Source organism: Taudactylus pleione, unplaced genomic scaffold (assembly GCF_031769625.1).
Source record: "Taudactylus pleione unplaced genomic scaffold, aTauple2 ptg000977l, whole genome shotgun sequence".
Taxonomy (NCBI): domain Eukaryota; kingdom Metazoa; phylum Chordata; class Amphibia; order Anura; family Myobatrachidae; genus Taudactylus; species Taudactylus pleione.
The window spans coordinates 6,294,570-6,317,590 of NW_028285378.1; the positions used below are offsets into that span (position 1 = coordinate 6,294,570).

At 47.3% G+C, this 23,021-nt stretch overlaps 1 protein-coding gene across 3 annotated transcripts in view; it reads left to right on the top strand.

Moving 5' to 3' along the window:
- The window catches only part of LOC148454597 (glutaminase kidney isoform, mitochondrial-like), a 600,729-nt gene that overhangs the window by 365,323 nt on the left and 212,385 nt on the right, over positions 1–23,021 (top strand). For all 3 annotated transcript variants that reach the window (XM_088460752.1, XM_088460753.1, XM_088460754.1), the window contains exon 12: positions 17,315–17,491. In XM_088460752.1, coding sequence (XP_088316878.1) covers positions 17,315–17,491 — 177 coding nt within the window. The remainder of the gene's footprint in view (positions 1–17,314; positions 17,492–23,021) is intronic.

Here is a 23,021-nt window from a genome sequence, read left to right on the forward strand (position 1 = left end):
GGTCAAGCCCCGGAAACAGGCATGGAGTACCAGACGTCCGGCCCCCAAGCCAGATGACAAGCCTGCGGCCTGACGGTCCGGGTCTCCCCTTGGGGGATCCCAGGGTGGGAGGCCGCCTGCTGCAGTTCTCCCGGTGTTGGTCGTTCACTACGACAGACACTTGGGTTCTGGAGGTGGTCTCTCACGGGTACGCCCTCTCCTTCCGGCACAGACCCCCGGCTCGATTCTTCACCACGGGTCTACCATCAGACCGGAACAAGGCTACGGAGCTGCGGAAGGTATTGCACACTATGCTCCAGGCTGGAGTTATAGTGCCTGTTCCATTCTCCCAGAGGGGCCAGGGTTTCTATTCAAATCTATTTTTGGTACAGAAACCCAATGGGTCATATCGTCCGATTCTCAACCTCAAAGCACTCAACAAGTCTTTGCGGGTCCCGAAGTTTCGGATGGAGACCCTACGGTCCATCATTCTGGCGCTGGAACCTGGGGACTACATGGTGTCATTGGACATACAGGACGCTATGGCGGTCATGGCGGCTTCTCTGCGGCTGCAAGGAGTCCGCATGTTGCCGTACTTGGACGACCTGTTATTGGTGGCAGGATCTCCAGAGCTCCTGTTACACCACTTGGACCTGACCATTGCACTGCTGCAACGGCACGGCTGGCTAATCAACTGGCAGAAGTCCACTCTAATCCCGTCTCGGAGGATTCTGCATCTTGGAGCCTTATTGGACTCGGGACAGCAAAGGATCTTCGTGACGGAGGACAAGATCTCTGCTTTACAGTCAAGGGTGCGCAGTTGTCTGCACAGCCGCCGGGTGTCCTTACACTCGGCGATGAGGTTACTGGGCTCCATGGTGTCGGTGTTCGACATGGTGGAATACGCCCAGTTTCACTCCAGACCTCTGCAGCACCTGATCCTGTCCAAGTGGAACGGGCTGCCTCAGTCTCTGAAGTTCCAGACGATTGTGCTCACCCCGGAGGTTCGCCTGTCCCTTGCGTGGTGGTTAAAGACGACCCACCTCAACAAGGGACGTCCGTTCTGGGTTCCAAATTGGGTCCTGTTGACAACGGACGCCAGTCTTCGGGGCTGGGGAGCAGTTTCGGGTCCACACTTGTTCCAGGGCAGGTGGACACCGACAGAAGCGGAGCTTCCAATAAATATCTTGGAACTCCGTGCGGTCTTCAATGCTCTCCTGCAGGCACAGCGGTTTCTCCAGGGTCACCCGGTGCAGGTCCAGTCGGACAATGCTACCACCGTGGCCTACAGTCGGGCGGCTCTCGTAGAGGTCTCTCGGATCCTGGTTTGGGCGGAGCGCAATCTTCCGGCCATATCAGCGGTCTTCATCCCGGGAGTGCTAAATTGGGAGGCGGACTTTCTAAGTCGCCAGGACGTTCATCCAGGGGAATGGTCCCTGCACCCGGACGTTTTTCAACTACTGGTGGACAGGTGGGGTCTTCCAGAAATCGACCTCATGGCGTCCCGGCACAACAACAAGTTGCCGGTGTACGGGTCTCGCACAAGAGACGAAGGGGCGTCTCTGGTGGATGCTCTGTCCGTCCGGTGGACGTTCAGGTTCGCATACCTGTTCCCTCCGGTCTCCCTTCTTCCACGGGTAATCCGGAAATTCAAACAGGAAGGAGGGACGCTCCTGTTGATAGCTCCCGCGTGGCCCAGACGGCACTGGTTCTCAGACCTTCAGGGTCTGTCCGTGGACAGTCCTCTGCGGTTGCCGCTACGACCGGACCTTCTGTCTCAGGGTCCTTGTCTTCACCCGGACCTGACTCGGCTGTCTTTGGCGGCGTGGCTGTTGAGACGGCCATGCTGAGGTCCTGGGGGTTTTCCAGCTCTGTGGTGCGTACCATGTTACGAGCTCGGAAACCGTCTTCCGCGAGGATATACCATCGCGTGTGGCATACGTTCTTCCAGTGGTGTCGACCGAGAGGTTATGCACCGCGGGAGTTTCGTCTGTCTCGGATTCTCGCCTTCCTGCAAGCGGGACTAGATCATGGGCTTCGCCTTGCTTCTTTGAAGGTACAGGTTTCGGCCCTATCTGTCTGGTTTCACCGTAGGATTGCTACAATCCCGGATGTGCGCACCTTTATGCAAGGTGTTCTCCGTATTCAGCCGCCCTTTGTTCCACCTGTGGCGCCTTGGGATTTGGCTGTGGTCCTGAGGGCTCTCCAAGGACCGCCGTTTGAACCACTGGGCTCAGTGGATATTAAATGGCTAACAGCTAAGACTGCTTTCCTTCTGGCCGTTGCTTCAGCCAGACGTGTTTCTGAGTTAGGGGCTCTTTCTTGTAGACCCCCTTTCTTGGTTTTTCATGGGAACAGGGCAGTGCTCCGCACTCGGCCCGAGTTTCTTCCCAAAGTTGTTTCCCAGTTTCATGTTAACGAGGAAATAGTTGTTCCGGCCTTTAACTCACCGGGTCTTTCCGTGGGTGAGGCCTCTTTGGATGTTGTGCGGGCCTTAAGGACTTATGTTGACCGCACTTCTTTGTTTAGGAAGTCGGACGCTTTGTTGTCCTCTATGGCTTCTGTAAAAAGGGTTGGCCTGCTTCAAAGCAAACTTTGGCAGCCTGGATCCGTATGGCTATTTCTGAAGCTTATCTTCATGAAGGCCTACCGGTCCCTCCTTCTCTGAAGGCTCATTCCACTAGGTCTGTGGGTCCTTCGTGGGCAGCTCGACGTGGTGCCTCGGCAGTTCAGATCTGCAAGGCTGCTACGTGGTCTTCTGTCCATACCTTCGTGAGGTATTACAGGTTTGACACCTTCGCCTCTCAGGATGCTTCCTTCGGGCGGCGGATTCTCCTTTCTGCACAGGAGCGTCCCCACCCTTAAAGGATACTGCTTTGGGACATCCCCAAGGTATCCTGTGGATACCCTATGGACCCTGAAGTAGAAAATATGAGATATGGTAAGAACTTACCCTTGTTATCTCTATTTCTACGAAGTCCATAGGGTTCCACAGGACTCCCGCCCTGTCGCACCTGTGCTGCAGATGGGCTTTGCTCTGGTCACGGGTTTTCCGTCTCCCTCTGGTGAGAATGTGATTCTTGTATGTGTCCAGATCTTTGTTCTCTCTCTTCCTTCTCCTCCTCCGGCCTATGGCTTGGTAACTAACTGAGGTGCCTTGGCCCGGGGGCGGGGTATAGGAGGGGGACCTAGTGCATCCTGGGAGGCTGAAAGCTTAACTCTTTGGTGCCCTGCGACTGACGTCACACCTATACCCCAAGGTATCCTGTGGAACCCTATGGACTTCGTAGAAATAGAGATAACAAGGGTAAGTTCTTACCATATCTCATATTTTTTCATTTTCACATTTTGTTTTGAAGTTGCGTGTGATACTTGGCTATATAATTTTTGTTATAACCAACAGAGTTTTTCACCTTTCTTCTTCCTCCACTAGGGGCAAAGGATGGACGATGAGTATAGCCTGGAGAGGAGCGTCTGGGCACCAAATAGTTCATTTAAATTAATATGAAAAAAGGGATAGGTTTCAAAGGCGCAAACCAGCACTTGCAGCCACACCTGGTACATGAAAAAAACACCTATTTCTCAATAAGACATTATGCAAACAATTTACCAAGCTGTTGGCTCTATGCTTGTCGAGCATGTATAGATATTACCATAAGTTCACATCTTTTTAGAAGTCCTTACTGTTGAAGGTCAATCTTCCGTATGTTTCCGGTGGATTTTTCATCAAGAGGTAAGCAAAATAAAGTAAAAAACATATTGATATATGGGCCTGATTGACCCGCTTGCTAGGATGCGTTCGCACGCAGCCGTCAGCTGCCAAAGTATGCAAATCCCGCGATCGCTAGCAAGACATTAGCACGCCCACTATGTTTTGCCGTGCGATCGCGATATGTATTTAGACGCCCACCAGCCTGTCGTAAGATGCCCACTTTCCCTTAGTAACACACGTCCTCTCCAGGAAGTGTAGTAAACAGTCAGTAACATCGAGTACCATCGGACCCATACGCAGCACTTGTGGCTGACCATACCCTACCACAAGCACTGCGAGTGCTGCTTGTGTACTTTAGCCGTGTGACGTGTATGCTGACGCTGTGTCTTAGTTATGTACATCCTTGAACCGGCGTTCAGACGCACAGACACGTCTACGTTCACACCACCACACCCCTGATTCCATCGACCATCCCATTCAGTACCCAAAAGGCTCGTCCTGTCACTCATTCAAACAAGACGTCTTTGTACAAGGGTTGATCGCTTAGCGATCACAGTGACTGGTTCGCGCAAGCGGTAGATGATTCCATGAAAAAAAAATTCTATAACAACCTCATGGTGCAGAGATAATAAAATAGGTTTTGTTAAAAATAATAATTTTTCCTTCATCCACTAGGGGACACTGGAGTCAAAAGACAGTGGGGTATAGACGGTGCTAAGTGGAGCTGGGCACTTTAAATATTAAGAAGTGTGACTAGCTCCTCCTCCTCTATACCCCCCTACAAGCCTCAGTCTAAGTTTGTGCCCGAGCGGAGCTGGATGTATAGACACACTCCTCAGGGTTTTTTAATTGAAAGAGCGCGGCTGCGCTGAAATAAGAAAATACATTGAGGACAGACAGGCAGTAGCTCCACTGCTTGTCTGCAACGATGGAGCTGCCAGGGGAACCCACTCGCAAGTGTATGCACTTCGCCTGGGGTCCCCGACTGCTTGGAACTCTGTCTACTAAAGGAGGTTCCACATGCCGCTGTGTGCAGCGCGCATACGGTTACACCACTGCCGGCAGCAAGGGCAGCTTGGTGAGTAGAACTTGGCTCCCCGAGTAGCGGAGTAGCCAGGTTATTATATTACAAGGCGGTGTATATTGCAGCATGCTCCGTCTAGTAAAGCAGCACAGCAGCCACTGTGGCTGCTGCATATCCCCGGAGTCTGTTATGCTACACTCGGCTGTTAAAAAAAGCCAGTGTTAACAGATCAGCGTCCAGTATGTCTCAGCGCTGTGCAGACACTCAGTGCTGTTCATGGACCCGGGCAGTCCCCGCTGAGGTTTCCCTTTCTCCTTAAATAAGGTCAAGCCTTAACTCTATGGGGAATGCTAATACCGACCACCTAGCGTGGTTAGAGGCACACAGTATATAGCGCGCTCATCACGAAGATTGAGCGCCATAGCGGGGGCGGAGCTTAGCTCCAGAGTCCTGTGGGGGCGGAGCTTAGCTCCGTGGGCGGAGATTAGCTCCGGCGTCACTGCTTCACCCTGCCAGCGGCCCCAGCGCTTCTCTGGAAGTGCTGGCGGCCATTACTCAGAGAGACCCTGTGTGCTGAATAATTAAAGGCTGCTGCATACTACTGGTGACCTAATCCTGGACTGTAAGTGCACAGCAGGATTTAGTCAAGGAGAGCATTTTGGTATCAGTGAAAACTTCCTTCAATGCCTAGCGCTTTCTGGCACTGCTAGGAGCGCTATTAGGCAAGTGTGGCTCTCTGCTGCCCCTCTATATATCCCAGTTTCTTATTTTTTACCTTTTTCACTACACTGTGCTGTTGTGTGTGTGTGGTGGGTCTGTATGTCGTATCTACGATTATTTATCCTGCTAATATTGTACAGGATAGTTTACACAGGTGCAGTCAACTAACTCACTTTTGTGTATTGCGGATGGTGTGGTGGTTGGCGTTGGTGCGTCGCAGCCCTGGGGGTTCGTTTTCCACTGCGGTTCTGGCTGAATGGAGTTTGTATGTTCTCCCTATTACATAACCTACAGCCACACCTCCCTGTATACACCCTGGGTATACCGGGTGTTGTAGGCTTATGCGTCCTCTACAATAATATTCAGAGATGGCAGATTTGCCTTCTTGAATGGCGCAGGTTACACTTACAAAGCATCTGAGCATTGGACTGTGGGCTAACTGCCCTTATGGAGGTTATCCTGGTAGCATAACATATACGACAAGCAGCGCCTTCCTTGGCGTCTATTTATGTTTGCTTTATACACCTCCATGAGGTGATTCGGTGTGTATAGCGCTGTGGCGTACATAGTGGCTTCTCTATGCTGAGCAGAATCCCGCCCCAAGCTAACAGGACCACGGCATAGGCAGGCAGGGTATCGGTAAGAGGCCGTCCCGCTGACAGTGGTCTGAGAAGAGGAATTTTAGACTTCTCGGTAAAGTATTCTCTAGAAGTATAATTGTAGCTTAAAACTATGGCTCTGTCCCGTTCCACAACTCTGTATCAGATTTGAAAGAGGTATTGCAGTTACAGGATTAGGACACTTGTCCTGCTACACCGTATTTCTTTTTAGGAAATAAAAGTCAAGCTGTTTCATTTCCAGTTTCACTTAAACTGGATTATATTCTGAACACTAGGTCCATTGGTTTCGTTTTAATGACGTTTCCGATTCCTGGGACCATGTCTTTTTAAAGATATCGGGCTGGAGCGTTACGTATACTCTCAAGTCCATTTATACTGCGGCAGGGGGGATTCTGTAATGTAACATTGAGACAACTGTACATATTACTTCCATTTGCGGATAGTGTATTGCTTACAGTAAATCCAGATAACTGGATTTATCAAGCTACTGGAGGTATCTCCTTTTATATTCCGCCTGTGGTTCCTCCCCCCAGAGTTCTTCTAAGCACCCTCGCCTGGGTCCTTTAGTGCTCCAGCTTGTTCACAGGACCATCACCTTCACGTGATTCCGGAGGTCGGGGCTGAGTCGCAGCAACATCTCTACTAAGCATAGTGCTTGCTGGGTTTTCCTCTCACATGCAGGTCCCCAGAGTGGGAGCGCGTCTTATGGACTTCAGAGTAGTAGTAACGGATTTTGGTACAGGCACTTGGGTCCAGATTCTCATCGCTGAAATTTCAGTTTGACTTTTTAGTCTCCGCCTATACCTTGGTTTTTCTACCACAGGTTTGCATGACAAGAGCATTTATTTACTGTATTATACCTATGAGTGTGGTGGTCCAGGTCCCCAGACCGGGGAAAATAGATTGTGTTCTGGTCTGTTCATGGTTCTGTAGCTGGACGGCTTGTTCAGACCTATTCTGACCTTGAGGTATCTCCATCTATTCCTAAGAATAGTGTCCCTTCCCTCGAGGAGTGCGGGACTAGGATTGTTCAGAATATCTCTGGATAACAAAAATCCCTATCTAGTCGCCTTTACAGGCGTTTCTAAGTTTGTATTCAAAACTCTCATTTCCACTTACCCAGTGGGCTAAATAATAATCTTAAGGGTATTTACATAAATCATGGCTGTGCGGAGGCTCTGTCGCATACAGAGGATCACTGTCATCCCTCATCTGGACAATCTTCTGCTGAAGGCCATTCCAGGGTCCCGTTACTGGATAAAATCTCAGTAACTCAACAGTCTCATTCGTCATGGGTGGATTTAGAATTTTTTTCCCTAGTCACATCTGCATCCAGCAGACGTTACAATTTCTAGGTAGGATTAGCGACACCTTATGTCAGCAGGTGTTCCTTCCTCAAAACAGTACTTCCATTCAGGAGATGTTGAGGACATCTTCGATTCGCCTCCTGAAGTGGATGGTTACAGCATTCGATGCCCTTCCTTACGAAGGTTTCTCTCCATGTCATGTCAGCTTTACCACTTCCGTGTTCAGAATCCTATCTTTTCCTTCACCTACAGGTAAGGTTAGGTTCCAATACTCGAATATCTCTTCTTTGAGGTTGATCTGACTACACCTACTGGAGAGAAGAAATTTTTAGTGTGGGATTGGACTCTTCTTCCCACAGAAGTGAGTCTGAGAGGATGAGAGGCTGAAATTACAGGAAGCGTGTCTGCCGATAAATATATTGCAATTGTGGGCGGTGTTCTACAGTATTCATACAGCAAATCACCTGTTGCGGGGCCAAGTAGTTGGGGTCCTGTCGGACTTCGCCACGACAATGGCGTTCATGCACAACGGCTCCAGAGGCGGCTATGAGATGTAAGCCGTATACACACCTGGGTGACAGGATTCGCGATGGGAGTAGACATTTGGTGAGGCAGACTACCTTGGCTGGCAGGATGCATCCAGGGGCTACATCCGCAGGTGTGTCTCCAGCTAGTCCTATGCTGGAGTCTTCCACAGGTTCCTCTTGGCTCCAAGACAAAATCATTGACTGCCTCTCTACTGCTCTTGGATGAGAGTCCTGAAGGTTGTTACAGGGTACGCCTTGTCAACGTCGAGGCAGTTCCTATTTTGTCTACCTGTTCCCTCCATTTCCTCTTATCCCTCAGATCCTACAATGAGTCTAACAGGAGATGGCCAGGGTTTTATTAGTAGCTCCGGATTGGCCTTCTACTTCGACTGCTCTACAATTCATGGTCTCTTCCTATGGGGTAATTTTTTTTCTATCCAGACTTAAAGCGGCTACGTTGTAGGCATGACTGTTGTAAGGGCCATCTTAGGATATAAAGGGATCCCATCCACAGTAAGCCCTACTAAGCTTAGTTCTGCATAGAAGTTACTTCTAAACATTGCCTCCAGTTTTAGAGGTTTTATGTTTCTGGGGGTGGACATAGAGAGTGTCTCCCTACAGATTTTAATCTACCCAGCTTTCTGCTTTTTGGGCTAGCTAGTTTCTCTTCATGGCTGGGTTCTCTGAAAATTCAGTTTTCAGCTAAGGTACAGCCTTTTCTTCAAAGTGTGGTTCCTCCTATGGCTCCATGGGATTTGGATCTCGTACTTCCTTCCTACAGTCTCCTCTGTTCGACCCTCTACAGTCAGTGGAGTTACTATACCTTTTGTGGAAGATTACACTTCTACTTGACCTGGCCTCGGCCAGGAGGGCGTTGTTCATCTAGGAGCACTATCCGGTCGTCCTCCAGATTTGGTTTTTCACGACAATGGACTTTCTTCCATAGGTGGTTTCGGTTTTTACACATCAACATCTGATTGTGGTACCAGTTTTTCCTCAACATTCACTTACGTTCTAGGTTGTTGTTCGGTTTCTTTGCGTTCTGTGGACAGCTCTGCAGCCATAAGGAAGGCAGACACTCTTTTTGTTTTGTGTGCTGCTGTTCGTCCTGGCTAACCAGCCTCCACACAGTCGCTGGCCTGCTGAAGTTGTCTGCTCTTTTTATGTCGGAGTTTTCCTCTTGCTCAGTCGGTTTCTCATGGACGGCTGCTCGTGGGGGTTTCCCATGGGGTTTCTTTGCCGAGTGGCTACTTGGTCTCGCCGGCATTCCGTTCTTATTTTTTATAGATTTGACACATTTGCGGCCCCTGAGGCGCAGCATGTCCTGTCTGTTTTGGCAGTGTTCTCAGCGCTTTCCCGTCCGTAATGGGAGCTCTGGGACGTCCCCACTGTCTTTAGCCTCCAGAGTCCCCTAGTGGATGAAGGAGAAAACAGGATTTTGGTACTTACCGATAAATCCCTTTCTCCGATTCCATCAGGGACACTAGACTTCCACCCTGCGCTGTTCCTTCCTGCCAGGGTTGGGGTCATTTGCTGTTATGGATTTTAGAGAACTGTTTTCAGTCTCTGGTTGTGTTACTGTTTTTCAAACTTATTCTTCTGTTCCATGTACTTGCTTTGCCTCCTCTTTGTTTTTTCTCAGCTCCCCTCGGGCACAGTTTTATTAGACTGAGGCTTGTAGGGGGGTATAGAGGAGGAGGAGCTAGTCACACTTCTTAATATTTTAAGTGCCCAGCTCCACTTTGCACCGTCTATACCACACTGTCTTTAGCCTCCAGTGTCCCCTATTGAATCGGAGAAAGGGATTTATCGGTAGGTACCAAAATCCTGTTAAAATAAAAGGGCAGGGACCCTTACTCGAGTTAGAGAAGACACAGTCCTAAGTTTACCAGTCCATGAAACAGTTGGAAACAATAGGTTCACACAGCAGCCAAAGAAAGGACATTTGAAGAGTTGCTCTGGATGGTGTAGGTAGCTCCTGTCCCACTGACCAACGCCTCCTGGTGCCTTTTTCTAGTTAACTATGCGGGATATGAGCCAGGGTTTAAAGTCCACACTGGAAGTGCTGAACTTCCGGGTTTGTTTTCACCTGAAGGCGATTCAGATTCTGAGTTGTCCTCGGTGCACGAGGCTAGTAACTCAGTCGTCTCTGAAGGGGAACTTCCTCAGTGCTTGATTATTCTGAGTCTAGAGTTGATGTTGAGGCTTTGATCAAGGCAGTTAGATTGGAACTCTATATGGAGGATTCTGAACAGACTCCTAGGTCCAAAGTCCCAGTTTTTGAGCATCTGAAGAAGGCAACCACTGAGTTTCCTTCTTCAGGGCAGTTGGAGGATCTCCTTACGGAAACATTGTCTCATACTAATAGGCACTTCCCGTTGTCTAAGTGCATTACATCCTGCTAACGGTTGCAGAGCGGGCTTGTTTATGTCCTCGTCGCTCACCTTGTTAGATATTCCATTCTTCCTATTCTTAATACTGCTCCCCTTAGGGATCCTATACTAAGACATCCAATACCAATGCGGGGGCTATTGCGCGCCCTGCTCTGGCAAAGATTTATCGCCGTGTTTGATGGACCTACTTTGTGCGTTGTTCGACCAGAGATTTCAATACTTGGTCCTTCCAGCTCTCAAGTCCTCTTTCTTCTGCAGACAGTTCTGGATTTGGGCCTCAGGCTCTCTTTGAGAGTACAGGTCTCCCCTCTGTCTGTACTCTTTAAGTGTCAGTTTGTGCTCTTACCAGACGTATGGATGTTTTTTCAGGATATCCTCCACATGCAGACGTTTGTTCCTCCAGTGGCTCCATGGAATCTGTCCAGTTGGCTCCTTCATTTTCTTACATGGAAGACTGTCTTCTTAGATGCCATTGTGTGAGCCCAGCGAGTGTCCGACTTGAGTGCCTTGTCTTGTCGTTCCCCTTTTCTGATTTTCCATTCGGATCGGACTGTCTTGAGGACTCACTAGGGTTACCTACCCAAGGTTGTATGTCTGTTCCACATTAACCAGGAGATTGTGCTACCAGCTTTCAGCATTCTGGGTTCTTCGTCGGAGCAGGCCTCTCTGGATGTAGTTAGGGCTCTCCATATTTACGTAGAAAGGACCAGAGGTCTCTGCAGATTTGACTCTCTGTTTGTCCTGTATGATTTTCAAACGTGGGACTGTCAGGCTTCTACAGATGTGTCCACATACAATTAGCGCCGAGCACCTTTTGTGTGACTTTTTACCTTCAAATGTGTCTTATTGACACAGCGATGTAAATAGATAGCACAAGCAGCTTCTTCTGATTACAATGATATGCAGCATGACTATATTCTCTGTGCATCTGTGGGTGTATCTGCATGCTAAACACTACGTTACTGTGTTACAGCCACTGACACTGTAATATAGTTGTTTAATTTGGATACCTCCCCCCCCCCCCCCCCCCCCCATACCCCTCCAGCCACCTGATCATTGTTGGACTGCCCACACCTCTCCAGGAAACACAGAATCACTCTGGGCAATAGGTAGTACCATTCACAGAAGAGATCGTGACAAGTTGCACATAATCTAAGGAACGCTCTCTTTCTTATGATTGAGTGCCACCTTAATTTTTCCTTATGTGCATATACCATCTAACATACAGAGATCGGCTGCACTATTCTCCGGCTATTGGAGGTGACATATACATCACATCACCTTCGCCTCCAAGCAATTATGTAAATCTCACAAAATGCTAACTACATATAGAACTGGAATGTCACTTTCAGCAATATTCATATTTGCTCCCTTCAACTCAACCTTCCTCATGTAATGCGTAATACAACTGCAAATTTGATCCTGAGCTTACATTTTATCTGAAAAAATTTCTCATCTCCACTTCAATGACCCCTGCTGGCCCCGCCCAGGCCCCCCGGAACGATACCCCGGCTGTAAACTCCTCTGACTCGGACTTCTCTACTACTCGCTCCACCACCCACCGTAAACGTAAATCAACAACCAACTCTAGAACTTCCAAGATGAAACCTACTGACATTGCCTCTATTCTGGGTCCTCTGCTCGATGAAAAGCTTGCAGGTATGAAAGAAGCTATTGAGTCTGCTTTATCTCAGTTAACCCAACATTCCACTCGTCTAGAGGAAATGGAACAGAGGGTATCAACATTAGAGGATGACCTGAGTACAGCCCAACATACCATCGAATCTGAACAAAAGGACATCACCACCCTCACCGACAAACTGGATGACCTAGAGAACCGTAGTAGATGTAATAACCTACGGGTCATAGGCATCCCAGAATCAATAAAGGGTCATGAATTACTAGACCTCCTTTCTAACTGGATTCCGGAACAACTAGCCATGGACTTAAAGGGGGTGCCGCTGGCCATTGAGAGGGCACAGAGAATTGGGCCAGATCGCAAAAACACCTATGATCGACCACGTCCTGTTATAATGAAAATCCTAAATTACGCAGATAAAACTAAGCTCTTGGATCACTACCGCAAAACAGCTAGTCTATCATACAAAGGGGAATGTCTTTTCATGTCACCATCTGCAAGCATTTATTCAATAATAAAGTCAAGTTTTCTTTACTATACCCAGCCAGACTACGGGTGTTTGAGGGAGGAAAGTCACTCTTCTTCGACGATCCAACTGCAGCAAAAGCTCATTTTTTGCATCCTGATACTTGACTGATCTGCATTTAAATTCTCTTGCATTTTATTTTTCCTGTCTTACTTTATGCATATAGGCCACACTGTGGATATGCTGAATACCCATGTATGCACACGAAATACTAAATTTTTTCTTTACATAATTTTCTTATGTTTACTGTTTTGTTAAATGTTGATATGTTTTGTGCTTGCCTGTGCTTGGGGTTCCGGTCCACCAGGGGCTCCCCTTTCCTCTCGTGCTGGGACAGGAAGGGACCCCTTTATGTCCTTAAATCTATTCTTTCGCTGATTCCAGCTGTGGGGGTAGGTTAATATAGCAAACCTTACCCCACCTCAATCATCTATAGAGAGAGATGTTTCACTTCTTCCATTTAATATGATATCATGGAACGTCGAGGGGCTTAATAGCCCTATCGAGCGTAAATAGGTGACTTCGCATCTTGGCCGTATGTTTCCTCATATAACCTTTCTCCAGGAAACCCACTGGACCGATGATCCCAGAAATTCCCTAAGAGCCATATGGATTGGAGATTGCATCTCTGCTCCATATTGCAACAAAACCAGAGGTGGCCATTTTACTCCATAAAAAGTTACAGTACTCCATTTGCAGGAAATACTTGGATCCTGATGGAAGATATATATTATTAGATATTAAAATTGATGAAGTGATTTATACCTTACTTAATATATATGCTCCAAATGCTTCTAATCAAACTTCTTTGCAGCACTTTTGCAAAAGGTTCTTTCCTGGGGCAGGCAAAACCTTATATTAGGGGGTGACCTGAACACAGTTGTCGATCCATCCTTGAACAGATCTGGGGTGAGTACACCAGTAACTGATCACTCTCATTCTCTTCTTTCCTCCTTTGTACACAATTAGACCTACTGGACCCGTGGCGTATACTTCACCCACTTCAAAGAGACTACTCTTTTTATTCTCATCCGCACTCCACCCACTCCCGTATTGACTATTTGTTTGTATCCAGACACCTCTTTCATAAAGTCACTAATACATCCATTAAGAATATTATCATATCAGATCATGCCCCGATAGTTATGACTATCCAATTAACCCTGCCCCGGCACTTCTCCAGGTGCTGTCGTCTCCCTACATATCTCAATAAATCCCAAGACTTTTATCTGTTTCTCAAACATACATGGCTGATTTATGTTAATGACAATTCATCACATGCAGCGGACACGCCGTTATTCTGGGGGGCTTCCAAAGCCGTCCTTAGGGGACATGTCATTTCATACATCCATTCCAAACGTAAACACTTCACTTACCGTCTGCAAGAGCTGAGCTCCACACTTACAGCAGCTTATCGAACCTATAAAATATCCAATAATCCTACACACAAGGAGGCTTATCTCTCTGCTAGACAGATATGACACATTTCTCTCTGAACAGGCCCAAATCAAACGTGATTATCAGAGGAATAAATTCCACAGATGGGGAAACAAATCAGGGAAGATACTGGCCAACCTCATTAAAGGCTCACACACTAAGACCTGGGTAAGCTCCATTAAAAATTTGAATAATATCCTTACCACTCCGACTGATAACTGCGCTGAATTTGCAAGCTTTTACAAATCACTATACACCAGGGGCCCGGATGATATTAACGAGGGACACTCCTTCTTGAAGGAAGCCCGTCTTCCTGAACTGTCTCAGGAGGAGAGAGAATCCCTAGACGACCCCATCACGGAAAAAGAGGTACTTGACACTATTAAATCCCTCCCAAACAACAAAAGCCCTGGCCCTGACGGTTTTGGAGCAGAGTTCTATAAGACGCTTCTGGAAGAATTAACCCCAATGCTGACAAAACTCTATAACCATATTCTTACCACTAAAGAGACCCCTCTTAGATTTAATGAAGCCACAATCATCGAATTAGCGAAACCTGGCAAAGTTCCAGCCCTGGTAGGGTCATACCGCCCCATCTCCCTGCTAAACCAGGTCTTTAAAATCTTAACTAAATTGATGGCTAATCGCCTACAGGCTTGCCTGTCCCAACTAATTTCCCCATGCACAGCTAGGTTTTATTAAGAATAGGCAATCGGTACAGGGAATACGAGCTGCTATTGCCACAATAACATATACTCATATGCACAAAGCTGTGGATAACATACTCATTAATTTAGACGCAGAGAAAGCGGTTGATAAAATAGCATGGTCCCATCTCGATAGAGTGTTACATCATCAATGTTTTGGTATAACATTCTGCAATTAGTAAAGACCCTCTACGACACACCCTCTGCCCAAATAGTAACATGACCTCTTCTTCAGTTCACCTTGAAAGGGGCACTCGACAGGGGTGCCCTCTCTCACCCCTCCTCTGTAACCTGACCTTGGAACCCTTTATTCGATATCTCATGCAATTGCCTAGATTTACTGGTATTAGAATTGGTGACCAAGAGATGCGTATCACAGCATTTGCAGACGATCTCCTCATATTTACGTCCAACCCCAGACAATCCATTCCTCTTTTAATTGATGCTATAAATAGGTTCTCCTCCTTTGCTGGCTTTTCTATTAACTTTGAACATGGCCAGAGCTTCTGATTTTTCAGACTGGTGGAAAGGGGATGGAGTGGTACATTTCCTTTTCAATGGGTAAACAACCACCTTACTTATCTAGGGGTGGCAATTCCTTCCCACTTGCCGCATTTATATACCCTAAATGTTGATACAGTCATTTGCAAAATAAAAAACTAACTTAATTTGTGGCAAAATCTACCTATTAACCTGTTGGGGCGCTGTAACTTATTTAAAATGGCTTGTTTCCCGAAATTGCTGTATGTTCTGCAGATGACTCCTCTTTTGCTTACGAAGTCAGATTTAGCTCTACTTAATGCTACTGTCTCTAATTTTATCTGGAATAATAAAAGACCTAGAATTAGCCCCCAAAAACTATCTCAAACTATCTCAAACCGTACCAAGGTGGGGGGGGGGGGTGAATCTGCCGACCGAATATTAGACAGTATAATCTAGCTTGTCTTCTACGCTTCGCTATAGATTGGATCACTGAAAACAATATATATGCAGATGTCAAGTTGGAGTCCCAGTTATACACTCCTCTCTCTCTTAGCTATATACTACATATGCGGTTGTCGAGATTACAGCCACCTAATCTAGATAACCCTTTCCTCACATCTACCATACAGGCTTAGCAATCCTCTAGAAAACTACTCAAACTCCAGCAATTCCACTCTCTAGCGCTACCCTTTATTGGCAATCTAGACTTCCAGAAAGGCGAGACATCATTGCCCTTTACGCACACTTTTAAATGACTCGCACCTCCCCCTCACCTTCAATGAAGCCATGGATAAATATAGACTTAGACCCCAGCACAAATTCTTACTACCAAGCTACTAATTATCTACATTCTGTACTTTCTCAATTAAATGAGCAGGATTATGTAAACCCCTTAGACTCTCTCACACACACCACTGCATATTCCAGCTCAACGATATACACACGTATATGCACAGAAATAGATCCAGAAACTGAACTTTTGGAATTAGGTAAAGGTCCTCCCAGATTCCCTCTATGTCTCCAGATCTAATTTTAGAGACTTTCCAAACTAATTTAAAGCTTATTCCTTCCAGCTCATATCAAGAGATGGCATATAAACTGTTACATAGGGCATATCTGTCGCCCCAAAAACGTCATTTGATGGGTATATCGGACAAGTCGAGATGCACTAAATGCTCAACCACAGATGCAGATATTATGCACTGCCTCTGGGAATGTTGGTACATAAGGAAATTTTGGAGTGAGTTACATCACTATGGGCCTGAGGTACTGTGCATACCTTTCGATGTACTGCTTCGTGGGCTTTATTTGGCCATATAGCTGACCATCTCGAGATTTCCAAATTTGACAAAAAATTTATAGTGATCCTGTCAGCGGTGGGTCGGAAAGCCATCCTGCAACAGTGGATTCATGATTCACCACCAATTGTTTGCATGGCCACTTCTAGACTACTCTTTCTGTTTAATATGGATTGGCTGGAGGCATCCTTAGACAAGGAAACTCTAACCCCTGCGCTTTTCCAGTGCTGGGGCAAATACATTCATACATTGCCCTCCTCAACTAAACTGACAATACAACAGTGTTTTCAATTCACATCCTGGTATTCCTATCAATTATTAGATAACCAAACTCCCATTACCATTTAATCCGTCTGTTCTTATATCACAGCCAAACACCTATTACTTCCCTTTTTCTCTCTCTGTCATTTTATCCTTGCTTTATCCCATGGATGGATCGACGACCTCTGGCGTAGATGAGCACAGGTTGACGTTGTTATATTTTTATTCTATTTTTTTTTTATTATTATTTATTTTCTCTTTTTTTCTCAATATTGTCTGATAGAGAGAGTTATAAAATCTCTATTCATATTATATTCGTTACTGATTATATATATAATATTTTGGAAAATGATGGTATATTTACACACACTAATTGTGAAAGGCCTCTAGAGGACATGTTTTCTTGAACACACTTTATATTGATAAAAATATATTTGTTAGGAGGTCCTTAATGCCTTGCTATTTCCATGTAATTTTACGGTAATGTACCTTAATAAAAAATATGTTGGAAAAAAAAAAATTAAGTGTTTGGTGCCCAGACTCTACTCTCCAGGCTATACCCATCGTCCTGCTTGTGCCCCCTATCGAGTCGAAAAAAAAAAGGATTTAACAAGGTAAGCCCATAAATACTTCCTTCACTGGTTTACTTTATCATGCTGATTTTTTTGTTCTTCTATGCAGTTGTGCTCCATTGAAGTGACTTGTGAATCTGCCAGTGTAATGGCAGCAACATTGGCTAATGGTGGCTTCTGTCCAATAACAGGCGAAAGGGTACTGAGCCCAGAAGCAGTGAGGAACACTCTAAGTTTAATGCATTCCTGTGGGATGTACGACTTCTCAGGGCAGTTTGCTTTTCATGTAAGAGACTGTTATAAATAAATGTATATGTGTATATTTGCAGAAGTATTTTAGATTTTTTTTTGTGATGATGATACCATGTATAATGTTATAACTAGGGCTGGCTTTAGGCTAATTGGTGCCCTGGGCAGAAATCATGGGGTTCTCTATATGATGTATGCTGGACCAATGGCAAAGTACTCTTTCACATGCCTCATTTGCATACTTATTGCACTGACATACCATTGCACATACCCTGATGGTATGAATTAGATACCAGGCACCTTACCCACTGCAGTTAAAGCTTCAGACATCTGGCCTCAAGACGCCATGCAGTGTGACTTGTCTTGTGTTAGTTAGCAACCAGGTCCCATGCTATTCCGCAATCATTGGGCATCTTTTTTTGCCGAAAATCTGTTTAAGTCGTGATTTGACTAGGATACACCAGCAGACTGTGCTGATTAATTTGATATGCAAAACTTGTATAGGGTCATTCCATGCCAAATCATCACAGCTTCCAACCCAACCGTCTAAGATTTTCATGAAATGTGGTAGGGTGATAGACGGCATAAAGTAACTTTCATATGTAAAATTTTAGCCCTCAGTGGTACACAGTGTTTTTGCAACAGGGTTGCAAACATGACAAAACTAATTTAAATTTATGCTTGTAAACTCAACTAAAATGAATCATAACTTTGCTTCTAACTGTGGTAGAACTTTCATGTTGGTCTTGTTTTGAAGCTAAGGGACCATAGTTTTCATAAAAAATAGTTGTATATTTAAATATTGACTTACCTTAAAATGTAACATGATGTTACCTTTGACCTTGAATATCTAAAAAAGTATGTTTTGTTTAATTTTGTTATACATAAAGTATGTTATACACTTAAATACAATCTCTCTTTGCTATAAGTTTAATTTTGGGAAGCCTTTGGTAACAGGAGTAAAAAAAATATTAAGTTCGGCAGTTGAACCTTTCTTGCACCTGCACATGCAACTGGCAAGTTCAGACTTGTCTTGTAGTGTCTCTCTGTGTTCCAGGGATTGCCATCTGTGGTTTTCCATTGATGGTCACCAGTGATGGTGCCATCAGTGATAACCACCGATGGTACAATAACAATCTATGGTGAACTATCGATGGTTTGCACTTGCAGCTTCTGCATGGAGAACTAGCAATACAAGACATGCTTCTCGCCGAGAAGGGGGCGAGACTCGGTATAGTGGGCGTGGCTAGGGATATTACCTGCCATTAGAAGCGGAGCATTATTTTGGCCCCGCCACCACTACACAATGCCGAGATTTCCGGCATTGTGAAGCAGGGGGCAGGGCCATGCTGGCGCAAGCCTTGTCTGCTTTTCCGCGGGGCCAGGAGCGCCACACAATTTTCGGGGAGGCTCCCAGCCATGTCAGGAGAGTAGGCAAGTATGATACAAGGGACTAAAGCTGGCCACATACTAGACCAACTTACATCCAACTAGTTGATTGGTTGGAATGAAAATCTGGTAAGGTATGACAGCAAATGACAATCAGCAATTTGCTCCCAAACCCCAGAAAATGGACAAATTGGACAAATTGGTCAGATCAAACATTTAATAAACTTGTCTGACCGTCCATTTTCATCTGTTTTCTGGCATTTAGGAGCAAATTGCTCATCCATCATTTACTCCCATTCCTTACCAGATTTTCATTCCAACCAGACAACTAGTTGGATGATTGGATGAAAGTTGGTCTTGTGTGTGACCAGCTTAAGAGGTTCTCAGTCCAGGTTTTAAGGATATCCATGCTTGACCACAGGTGCTTAATTAGTACTTCAATCAGTTTGATTAAACCACCTGTGCTCAACCATGGATATCTCTAAAACCTGAACTGTTGGGGTGCCTTGAGGACTGCACTTAGGAACCTCTGGTTTATCTAATACATTTAATTAGTGAATAGAGGTAGATTGATCAAGAAGGTGACAAATTGACACATGGATAAGAAGTACATTAGGACTGCAACTCATTTGATATTAAAGGACATAGCAGCAGTAGAAAACAATTAAGCAAGATGCTACCATGGATGACTAAAATACAGCCAGATGTTAATAATGATAAAATGATTAGTGATAACTGTAGCAAACAAATTAAAAGAGATTCTTTAACTGCTGAGGAAGGACCAAGCACATCAATTAATGAGGAAAGCGACACAGGAGTGGCAACATGCAGGACTGAATCAACTTTGTAGTCATTAAATGAAAGTTCTACAGTGTGGAGGCAATGAATTAAAGAAGAAAACTATTGCAAAAGGAAAGCTGTAAAAATTGAAAAAGTTATAAAAAAGGATATATTCAATTTCTACTTCAGGGTCCATAGGGTATCCACAGGATACCTTGGGGTATAGGTGTGACGTCAGTCGCAGGGCACCAAAGAGTTAAGCTTTCAGCCTCCCAGGATGCACTAGGTCCCCCTCCTATACCCCGCCCCCGGGCCAAGGCACCTCAGTTTAGTTTGGTGCCCGGCCGGAGTCGGGTGCACCTGTTGGAGTGGGGGCTAGAAGAGCCCCTGAAGCTTTTTCTTCATGCAGCTGTGGCTGCACATCTGGATGAACAGCATGGACAGTCAGTCCTGACGTCCATGCTGTCTTCCCTACACCCCGCCGGTACCAGAACGCCGGTACTGATCCGGGGATGCTGGTGGGCGTCTGGGGTCACAGCTAGCGGTGACCCCAGATGCTCCGGACCATGGCCGGATTCAAGGGGGACAGAGGTAAGCAGCGGGGTCCCGCGGTGGGTCCCCGCTGATCACATGGTCCTAAGTCCCCAGGCAGGGGGCTCCCTGGGGACTGGCTGCAGCGTGGAGCCAGGCGACCAACCTGCGCTTCCACTACCCCCTGGGACAGCGGACCTCAGCAGAGCGGTAGCGCTGCGGCGTCCCAGGGGTTAAATGCATGCCAGGGGAGCGCGCCTTCCCTGTCTCACAGCCGGCGCCTCCCCCGCTGCACACAGCCCTCTCTGCACTGTGCTGACTGGTCCTGTGTCAGCGCTCCTCCCCCAGGCCAGCTTCTCTCTGCTCCTCGGCGGCCATCTTCTCTGCAACGCATGGTGAACGCTGCTGGAAGTCTGGAAGGAAGCATCGTGGTCTGGGTCCCCCTGCATACCTCTCCTCCGCTGTGGCTCAGGTCTGTGTATGCAGCGCTGTGTCCTACCAGGCCCTGTGTCTGTGTAGTTGAGTGATCAGCGCTGTTAGTGCAGGAATTGTTATTTCTCTGCATTGTATGTGACTGTGCTAGCGCTGCCTGTAACTTTTCTTCTCTAAACTGTCAGCTTTATTACTGTCCCTGTTCTTTCTGCTAAAGCTCTTGCGGTGCGGTGCTGCAGGGTGGTCTCTCGCCTATTTAATACTTAATTGGTGAGAGAGGTCACATACGTGGTGCCATCATGTCTGAAAGTGATTTTCCCCTCCGGCTACAGTGTACCACGTGCAAAGTACCGTTAGCGGAGGGGGAGGGTAGCGCGGAGGGCCTTTGCCGGCAGTGTTTGTCCATGGCGCGGCCTATTACGGTTACAGCACCGGTACAGGAGCCGCCCTGGGCTTGTTTCGCTCAGGCGTTAACAGCTTTAGTGGGCCAGTTAGCTCCGCAGCCCGCGTTTACTCCGATGGGTTTGTCCCAGCAGTCTGTGGTGTCGTCACCCATGCAGGGGTTCCCACGACAATTGGTGGTACCCCACAGTCTCCCTATTTCCCCACTCCCGGGTTCTCAGGAGCCAGCGTGGGTTAACTCCCTGACGAGTTCTGTACAGCACTTGTCGGATGTGTTGCAAGGGGAGTCTGTGATGCGGCCTCATAAAAGGCCAGTGGCGTCTCTGTCCGCTCCTTATGAGGATGACGAAGGGACGTCTGATGATGGGGAGATTCTGGATCCTTACGATCAGGAACCTCTCCATACTAAGGACGCTGATGCTAAGTCCAAAGTATATATTCCTGGACTTATTCGGGCGGTCCACACAGCCTTGGTGATTGAGGACGAAGTTCCCCCAGCGGCTAAATCTAAGTATGCCTTTTTCAAAGATGTGAAGGGCGATGCCACAGTCTTTCCTCTTTCGGGTCAGTTGGTGGACCATTTAGAGGAGGCGTGGAAACAACCTGGCAAAAGATACCAGCCGCAGAGACGCCTGGTGGTGGCTTATCCGTTCGCGGATAATTATTTTGCTAAGTGGGAATCCCCTCCACAGGTGGATTCTCACGTGACCCGTCTTGTCCGTAGTGCCACATTGCCGATGCCATCCATGTCCTCCCTTAAGGATGCTACGGACCGCAAGGTAGAAATCTGCCTGAAGTCCGCCTATTCCCTTGCAGGGGGGGCAGCACGGCCGGCTATGGCCATTTGCTGGGTTGCCAGAGCGATGGAGCGCTGGGCGGATTCATTAGAGGCTTCTTTTGAATCCGACTGTCCGGCCGAACAGGCGGAGTTGATTGGCAATCTCCGTGATTCGGCCACCTACATCAACGAGGCGGCTCTAGACATTAGTACTCTGGTGTCTAGAATTTCTTCAGCAGCGGTAGCTGCTCGTCGCACCTTGTGGCTGCGATCCTGGAAGGCGGACGCAGATTCCAAGAAAGGTCTGGAAGCGTTGCCGTTTACCGGAGAAGTTCTCTTCGGTCCGGATCTGGATAAGATTGTGGCCACGCTGGCGGCAGCCAAATCTGCTTGTCTCCCGTCGGCCGCTGCTCCTTCTGGTTCTGGACCATCGTCCTTTCGGTCATCTAGGGCCCAGGGCAGGCCCAAACCACAGTCGTTTCCTCGACAGGCTGGCCCTAAGAAATCGGTCAAGCCCCGGAAACAGGCATGGAGTACCAGACGTCCGGCCCCCAAGCCAGATGACAAGCCTGCGGCCTGACGGTCCGGGTCTCCCCTTGGGGGATCCCAGGGTGGGAGGCCGCCTGCTGCAGTTCTCCCGGTGTTGGTCGTTCACTACGACAGACACTTGGGTTCTGGAGGTGGTCTCCCACGGGTATGCCCTCTCCTTCCGGCACAGACCCCCGGCTCTCTTCTTCACCACGGGTCTACCATCAGACCGGAACAAGGCTACGGAGCTGCGGAAGGTATTGCACACTATGCTCCAGGCTGGAGTTGTAGTGCCTGTTCCATTCTCCCAGAGGGGCCAGGGTTTCTATTCAAATCTATTTTTGGTACAGAAACCCAATGGGTCATATCGTCCGATTCTCAACCTCAAAGCACTCAACAAGTCTTTGCGGGTCCCGAAGTTTCGGATGGAGACCCTACGGTCCATCATTCTGGCGCTGGAACCTGGGGACTACATGGTGTCATTGGACATACAGGACGCTTACCTGCATGTCCCTATTCTTTTGCGCCATCAAGAGTTCCTTCGGTTTGCAATCCGCAGCGACCACTTCCAGTTTCGGGCGTTACCTTTTTGCCTGGCGACAGCACCACGTGTTTTCACCAAGGTGATGGCGGTCATGGCGGCTTCTCTGCGACTGCAAGGAGTCCGCATGTTGCCGTACTTGGACGACCTGTTATTGGTGGCAGGATCTCCAGAGCTCCTGTTACA